Genomic DNA, 9,209 nt, shown 5'->3' with positions numbered 1-9,209 from the left:
ACTGTCTTTACTATTTTATCATGATGCAGGAATAATGATTATATTTTTCCCACGGATTAAAAGATAAATAAATATTTCACATTCTGCTGTAAAATTAAATACATATGCACGTCAACGATTTTATCATGGTAAACACTCTTCTCTTAGTCACTCAAGACATGTTAAAAGACAAACAAATATTGTACACTAACATGACTAAGGTCCGTATGCACAAAAGAGTTACACAGGGTCTAAAATTAGACCTGGCCTAACTGGAATTAAGTTCCATCAGGAATGGTACTTTACTCTTATTTCCTTCCTAGAGTAGCTAGCAAATTCTAAAGATTTTAATGCAACGTTCAAAAATAATACAAAATAACCTAAGCAAATGTAAAGGAAAATGTCCTTTTTCATGGTACTAAAATTCCACTTAGACCTTATAGGTTTATATTACTTCTTGGGAGAGAAATTAAACCAAATAATGCACGCACGCTGATGTTGATGCGAATGATGCGTCTAATGCACGAGCCCCGAAGGGGGAGTGCATTAGACGCATCAACATCAGCTATCATTGGTTTTGCATTGTACAGCTCTCTTCCCCAGTAAAAGTGGCACAATTGTGATTTTACCCTTTCGTTGTTAAATAAACATATCTCGAGATTAAAACAAGCAAATTGAACAGAACAAACGGCATTTGATAGCTAAGACGACGCCCTTGACGTCGATGTAAGCATCATGTCACAACGGTATTTTCTAATTGCCAAAGAGGGCGCTTTTCACTTGCACAATTTTTTTTTGAGACAGGCTGTACATAAACTGCTCAAATAAAGAAAGTCCGCAGTCATGTAACGTGTCCTACACCAATGCCTGATCTTTTATGACAATTTTATTGATAAGGTCGTGTGCAGAAGCTTGTTAGCTCAAATTTGATACCAAATTTGCTACCAAACACTCAAAAGTGACAAAGATTGATACCAGTTTATGGCATTTAGTGCATTTTCAAAAGTTGCGAATCAAAACTATGCACGCGGTCGAAATTGCTTAGCGGGGTAATTTGGTCAAACTTGCTTGCCCACGATGGGCCCTGTCGACTATCCCAAGTGCGCGCTTTATTCAATTGTTAATTTAAAACGCATGGATTGCTACAGTGCTTTACTGATGAATACTAGGGCACGATGCGATCGATATGACCTACCGGTTGTTTCGGGCTATCAATGGTCACGCGCTCTGCCATTCACCTCTACAGATCCGCGTGGTCTGTTTTCAATTTGCAACTTTTGAAAATGCACCAAATTTCATATACTGGTATCAGTCTCTCTGAATTTAGAGTGTTAGGTAGCAAATTTGGTATCAAAATGGAGCTAACAAGATTCTGCACATGACTTTATCAATTAAATTGTCATAAGAAGATCAGGCATTGGTGTAGGACATGTTACATGACTGCGGACTTTCTTTATTTGAGAAGTTTACAAGGCGCGAAAGATTCCAACAGGCGCAACAAAGAGACAACACAGTTTCTTCAATGAAGCGTTATTTAAAGTAGTTTTTATTTCAGTTTTTACTTCTCTGTACTTTTCATAACTTTCATTTTATTTGTCAGCTCTTTTGTTTCAGTTTTCTTTTGTTCCTTTTGTTTTAAATTAAAGCCAAACGCATAAATTAGCCATTCACCACTCTCAAACCAGATGTCTAGTCTGTCGAGTTTTGAATAGGCCAGTTTGTCACTTTTAAAACTGGACCTTCGTCTAATCAAATGCTTGTAACTTTGCTTCTTGAAGTCACATTGGATTCAATGTGGTGTCATAATGTGCAGAATTAGATAGTGCATCTATTACAAAAACAAATTTACCCCAATATTGTTCAGTTTGGAAATTGTGATTATTTTTCCAAGTGTAAGGATACTTTTTGGAGCAGTACAGATAACTTGCAAATAAATCCATATCCCTCTCCATCATCGTGCCGTGAATCATTAGGTCAATCTTCCAATTTGAGATTGTCTATGTTTCCACCACAACACAATAATTAATATATAGTTTAACTACCTAGGCTTTTCCATGTCAATGGTTTTAGTTGGTTTAGAGTCTTGTTGCCAGTAATAATCTGTTACTGGAAAGTTCTGCCAATTATTGAAATCTTCAGAATGATAGGTTCTGTAATCTAACAGCTCTTCCATACATTGTATAGCAATAGGATCGAATTCGTAGTCCAACTTATTGACAAACAACTGTGGAGTTCTGTACCAGTATTTCAGATAACCAGCTGAAAATATACAGAGCAAACGTACTTTCTTTCCAATGCATTGCGGACGATCCCCGAACTTCTTGTTATGCGTCCATTTACGAAAGCGAACATTGCAGTCCATAGAAGGCTTGACATGACCACCTGGAGCATAGGGTAGCCTATTTAACGAAGCTGTGTAATATTCATCGGGTACGTGGACATTTTTTAACCATTTTAGGTAATCCTGCGCAACTCTGTCGTAAATTGTAAAGTTGGCAAATTCTCGAGTTGCTGCAATATACGTGTCTCCTCCATAGATTTTGATATTATGCGGTGCTTTCGCTTTTGTCTTTTTAAATCTAGCTCTCTCACCTTCGGTGTCTTTTCTTTTGTAGCCTTCTATACAGTTGTGATTATTGTAAGCTTTTAACTGCTGCACCATTTCAAAGTTGGTTTTCAAAGGGAAATCCATACCACAGACATTTAACAGATACCTCCATTGAACAGGATGGTTTAAAAGATCTTCTACACAATGTAGATCTGCCAATACAGCTGAATATGATCCCCATTTGACGTCCTCAAGTTTAGAAGCGATGAAAACATTGTCGAAACACTGTGATAAAGTCCGAATTGCTTTTTGAAATTGGGGAGGAGATGTTTTGTCAACGTGTATACAGTAGACATTTTGAGGCTGGTAGATGGCTCGCAATAGTCGTTCTACCTAAAATAAACAAAATCATGATGATGGAATTAATATCAAGATCTGCAAACAAACGTATACATTTAAGTATACCGAATTTTAATCAAATTAAATCCTGCATTTTGCAAGGAAATACCTTATCGATCAGTCCCGTTATTGCAATGCGTCTCCCAATTGGTTCAAATAGCGCGTACACGTATCGCGTCGACTCGCACGCGCTGAACCGTATTATATCGTGTCGTATAACACGGCTAAGAACCAATAAGATTGCAGGAACTTTCAAGTGTTTAAGAATTGTAAATCATATACTTGAAACGACCCAGTGTCAAAAGTATCTTTGAATGTATTTTGTTTACCTGTGCGGCATTCTTGTAGACTACCATACTGTATGCAATGGGATATCCGGCTTCTTCGTCGGATAATGGTTGTTGGGGATATAGCCGACCATGTTTATATTCATCGCAATTACGGGCCCACTCTGCCACCTATATAGAAAGTACACAAATATAGCAGCTTCAAATCATAATCAATAATAAAAGCTCATCGGACACTTAAAAAAAAGATTTATTAAAACCTATACTATGTTTACATAGTTAATAAGGCCTAAAAAAATGTTTGATTGACGTAACCCGACCGACCCTAAAAATAGACCCGACCTTAGACATTTTTTCTTATTTTTTTGAAAAGATACATGATTTTTATGATGCAAATGACACTATTTTAGCTTAAAATGTATAAGCAAAATCTACAAACTGATAAATTTCAGTCAATATCTCATCACCTGACCTTGAAATATTCAAAATGGCTGTCATTTGCACTGTCCCGGTTAAATAAAAAACACACCATATTTTGACATCTTTATGTGACGCAAATGGCACCATTGTCGCCTAAAATGTATAAGCAAAATATACAAACCGATAAATTTCGGATAATGTCTCATCATTTGACCTTGAAATATTCAAAATGGCTGCCATTTGCACTATACAGGATAAAAATTGCGCAAACGTCAGATACAAGAGTGTGCTCTCAGATTATACAACTCTTCATGGTGGTGTACCCCAGGGTACTAAATTTGGCCCGATTGGGTGTCAAATTCTTATAAATGAAGCTGCCCAAGACGCTGGTAGTCGGTAATGGAAATATGCTGATGACTTGATATTTGCTGAGAATTTTTCCGGTGGTTGTATTAGTTCACTTCAGGATGCTCTTGATCAGTTCTCAGAGTGGGCTAGTGACAGCCACCTGAAATTGAATCCCAGCAAGTGTCAAGCCATGCAAATTGCTTTTTCTAAACCATTGCCACCACATTGCGACTTACGAATTGGGACTGAACCACTATCATACGCCACCGAATGAATGAATGAATGAATGAATGAATGAATGAATGAATGAATGAATGAATGAATGAATGAATGAATGAATGAATGAATGAATGAATGAATGAATGAATGAATGAATGAATGAATGAATGAATGAATGAATGAATGAATGAATCTTTATTTCCATAATAAAAACAACAAAATACAAAGAAATTCAACATCATAAAAATAAAACAAGACAATTATGGAGGAGATGATCGAAAGGCCAATAAGGCCAGCATTGACCATCCCCTTACAGAACTAAATTAATACAACAACAAACAAGCAGAGTATATTAAGCCTATCACACAAGAACAAAAACGGGGCTCCAAGAACTTGTTGTAAAATGAGATTAGATGTGTTTTATCCAAGGTACATGGTTTATGGCTACAGAACAACCTTAAATGGAATGTCCAGATGGACGCTATAATGTTGGTTTTTTTTAAAGCAAATTCTCGGTTGTTCATGCTATACGAATGCTAAAACGCTTTGGTTTTCCACCCAAGAGCTTGGTGTCGTGTATAGTGGATACGGTATGTCAGGCCAATTCTTGAGTACACTGATGTGATGTGGCATTCTGGTATTTCAGTTAAGAAATAGAGGCAGAACAATCCTGGATCGGCACTATTTATCGTATAGTGATGCGAGTCTGCAAGTTTGACACCCTCTCTGATCAAATATGAGTATCATTGCTCTGATAGGAGGCCGAAGCACTGTCTTAGGTTCACCGAAGGGCTTACCAAAACCAATCGCACAAGTTCTCTTAATTATGAAAAAAAAAAAAAAAAACCCCAATCTTTGGAATCTTTGGAATTAGCAGATGTATTATATCCCAGGTATAATACCGGGTCAAAATGATGCTACCGGAATTTTTTTCGTCTTTGCCCTGATTCTTTTTTTACATCTTACCTCCTCATCCCTTGGAATTGGTGAAGTCTCTTTTGCCACGGTGTTTGATGCTATAATTGAACTAGCTAGATCAATCATGGTTTGATTGCCAGCGAAAATAGCTGAACAGTTTACTGGGTATTGCTTATGGTACGGTTTAGATTGTTGAACCACTTGGTCCACTGGCTCTTGTATATCTTGGTCCACCTTATAGGACTCGTTTACCGCTTGATTCATCTTATACGGTGTGGTGTTATTGTGATGTAGTAGGCCTATTGAACCTGGTAATGAAATAACGGGGAAAGAGAAAAACAAAAATCGATTACACACGAACATTATATGCATATTCTTGAAAAACATTAGGCCAAATAACGTTAAGCAGTATGCAGACTGCGAGTATTAGACGTACAATATTGTATGTAACATATCTACGTTATTTAATCTATTGCCATTCTATTTCCAGTAATGTTAAAATTCTAACGAATGTTTGATGACGTAAAATCGATAATATGTTACGTATAATATCTGGTACAAATATATTATCGATTATCGACGTAAAATCGATAATATGTTACGTATAATATCTGGTAGAAATATATTATCGATTTTACGTCATCAAACATTCGTTAGAATTTGCACATTACTGGAAATAGAATGGCAATAGATTAAATAACGTAGCCTAGTTACATACAATATTTTGCGTATAATAAAAAGTCTGCATACTGCTTCGGGGTCAGAACCTATGGAATTTAGGTTGCTTTTTTTTTTACATAAATGTTTAAATTAACATGCATGCATTGTGCCATATTATTCATATATTTTGATATGGCTTTAACCTTTAGCAATGTTAATATTGAAATAGCTGCTCCATATTATAACCCCACTAGATAAATTTATATTGCACCAGACTGCACGCAATAGTAAAAGGTGAGCCAAAATATGAATACTGACCCGGATCTTTTAAGAAGTGTCACCCCCAGTAGGAAAAACATTCTTCACTATTCTCTTTCATTTGACACCACACGGGTGTACTGTGTCGCCATACCTTATTTAGATTTTGAAATATTTTATACGATAAGTTGGAAAAAAAAGACCCAAAATATAAATATTGACCGAAGGCTTGTGAAGAGTGTCACCCCCGGGTGGGGAAATATTTTTATTATATTTTGTACCTTTTTCTCTCTCGTTTGACACAACCCGGGGGTCACACCTTCGTGGCATTTCCAGGTATAGACCAAAAGGCGAGTGACAGAGTAAATGAATATTGACCTAGATTTTATGGGCAGTACGTGTCATCCCAGATAGGAAAAGATTTTCATTATATTCTTTACTTTTTTTTTCTCTCTCATTTGATACAACCCGGGGGGTATACCTTAGTGGTATTTCGAGATGTCCATTTAAGACCAAAAGGCGAGTGACAGAGTAAATGAATATTGACCCGGGCATGCTGGGCGACGGGTCTTATGAGGAATGTCCCCCCGGATGGGGAAATATTCTTATTATATTCTTTAATATTTTCTCTTTCATTTGAGATCACTGGGGGGTGCCACGAAGTCATAGCTTCGTGGCATTTCTTGATGATGTCCATTTATTTTAAGAGTAAAAGGTCGGTGAGTATTATACTTATAATAAGCAAGCAAGTATTAACATAAGCCTACACCATGTGGCCTACACTCATAGGCTGCACTCCATTATGCAGCAAATGGGCTGTTCCATTAAAATCCACGCTACCCCTGTGGAAGATTTAGCCAAAGTCTTCCACAGAGGGAGTATAAGTTTTGAATACAATAAACAAGTTGGGTATAACGGGGGTATAACTTCCATTTGAAATACTGGGAGATATACTAGTAGGTGAAGCCATAATACAGTGGGAGTATGGGTTTCAAAATGATTAACTCTGACCAGTTTCATTTAAAAAACATACTCCCTCTGTGGAAGATAATTCCAAAATTTTCCACAGAGGTAGTGTGGCTTTCAACTGAAATAGCCCAATACGAAACAAATTGTAAATCTTCATACATTTTTTGTTCACGCCAGTGAACATTAAAACCATTTGGACCCACATCTCATATGCACAGTTTATCCCTTGCATACCATGTGTCTTGAATAGCTACCGTATTGTCACACCAACCTTGTGGTTAAGAGTCTAGGAAATAATACCTAATATCTCATACCCTCGTTTGTATGCCTTTATCTAATCCTGCTCCCATGACAAGGACAATTTAGCACATTTAATCTTTAGAGAGACTGCTCAGTGTAGGGAATTATTAGCTTTTTTATTAAACATGTTTTCAATTGGCTTATAGCAATCACATGCTGACAATACACATAACTGGTTGGTTATAAGCAAGTCACCATGATTGTTTATTGACTCTTGTGAGATTTGAGATGTTACCAATTAAACATGCAGTGTTCCTGAAACACATAGGTGATTTGCTTCCAAATAAAACTTCTTTTAAAAAGGAATGGGGTGTCGAATGGGAAATAGCACCTGATGGGCTGATACAGTGGACATTTTGATGTAAGTTTGTTTCCCGTAGGTGGCTTAAAAATTTATGCAAAATGAGGTTTTTTGAAAATTATTTTCCAAAGTCAAGATGCAAGTATCATTTCCGGGGGGGGGGGGGGTTCTTCGAAAAAAAAAATTACGGGGATGTGCCATGCCGACTTTCTCTATACCTACTTTTTGCTGTTTTTGCCACCCATCAGTATACCAATTTTTCACAAAAAACACCCAAAAAGCACCCAAATTTGCCCTAATTAGGCGCTTTTAGGGGCACTTTTACCCAAATGCGCCCAATTGGGCGCATTGGTCTCCACTGAAAACCCACCCATCGATATACCAAAATTGCTGAAAAGGTACCCCAAAACCGTTGCACATCCCCGTATACCTTCAACCAGGGAGAACCCCCTCCGGGTATCATTTATGCCTCAAAGCACTTATTTATTGTTAAATCAGTGCAGAGTAGGTTAGTATCTGTGGGTTATAGAATAATATTGAAAGTTAGACCAAAGTAGAGTACTATACACCTGATCCGTGAACTTTGTCTTTTTAAAGACAAATTCTTGTTAAAATGTATTTTTCAAAATGTATTTTTTAAATTGCTATATATAAAACTAAGTAATTACTTTGTTTTATATATCTGAGTTTCAATCTGATTGTGTTTTGTTACCCGATTCGTGCACGTTCAAATTCCATCTATACTTTAAACATGTTAAATATTCATTTAAATTAATATTGGTTTATAATTTTAACGTCTAATATCTCAATATCACAAATTCTAGAAGAATCTGTGATTTTATCCACTGTATTTTGATGTGGCTTTGTATCTTATTTATCATTTGTATTCAGGATCTATACCAAAAACCCGGGACCAAAAACAACTTCGGTTGAGTGTACATTATTGGTCGATTCTTCATGTAATTATTTCGTGTAAGCTAATCCTGACCCCTAATCCTAACCCTAATTAACCCTCAACTAACCCTAACCCTAATTTCGTGTATAATTACATGAAGGAGTAACCAGATTATTGATGCCTTACTCTCAACTGTTTTTACAAGGAATGTGCATCTCCCCGAAATTAGTGCCCATAATATCACAAGTTATATATGGCATACGAAACGAAGTTTTGAAAGCGACTTACCTGAATCTGAAGATGATCTCGTGACATCAGAGACATCGGTGGTGTTTCCCATTGTGAGCAATGGAACATTACGCTTTATAGGTCTGATTAATATTAAGCTAGGCACGATCGTGGTAGAAATTAACACCACTACAGCTATAAATAGTAAAAAACCAAGAAACGCGGACTTGGCTGAACATACCAACATCTTTGGTATCAAATTTAGGCCTAATAACTAAGTTGCGATATCGCATACCATCATCTAATTGCGTGTATCGTAACGTATCAGCAGAATCGGGAAAATGACATCGGGTCAATATCACAATATAAAAGCAAGCACAGATCTACGAACTAATAAGACGCATTGATATTCAAAATAGCATAGGTCAAACGTATTGACGAAACCCAACTAAGCATGGATCTGAGGTTTGTGTACTCTGT

At 36.7% G+C, this 9,209-nt stretch overlaps 1 protein-coding gene across 1 annotated transcript; it reads right to left on the bottom strand.

Annotated features, from left to right (window-relative positions):
• Positions 1–618: 618 nt before the first annotated feature.
• On the bottom strand, positions 619–5,195 carry LOC140153592 (beta-1,3-galactosyl-O-glycosyl-glycoprotein beta-1,6-N-acetylglucosaminyltransferase 3-like). The gene is made up of 3 exons (XM_072176372.1): positions 5,167–5,195; positions 3,256–3,384; positions 619–2,920 (listed from the first exon to the last, which is right to left on the bottom strand). The coding sequence occupies exons 2-3, from the start codon at positions 3,280–3,282 to the stop codon at positions 2,018–2,020; spliced, it is 930 nt and encodes a 309-aa protein (XP_072032473.1). The 5' UTR covers positions 3,283–3,384; positions 5,167–5,195; the 3' UTR covers positions 619–2,017.
• Positions 5,196–9,209: the final 4,014 nt, after the last annotated feature.

This window comes from Amphiura filiformis, chromosome 5 (assembly GCF_039555335.1).
Source record: "Amphiura filiformis chromosome 5, Afil_fr2py, whole genome shotgun sequence".
Classification (NCBI taxonomy): domain Eukaryota; kingdom Metazoa; phylum Echinodermata; class Ophiuroidea; order Amphilepidida; family Amphiuridae; genus Amphiura; species Amphiura filiformis.
This window is presented reverse-complemented; position numbering and strand designations above follow the sequence as displayed.

Bases quoted from the DNA above. Each gene is read 5' to 3' on its own strand.
- LOC140153592 (XM_072176372.1), bottom strand. From the start codon at position 3,282: ATGGTAGTCTACAAGAATGCCGCACAG. The intron at 2,921-3,255 runs GTAAACAAAATA...TGTTTATTTTAG, and splicing joins TCTACAAGAATGCCGCACAG to GTAGAACGACTATTGCGAGC.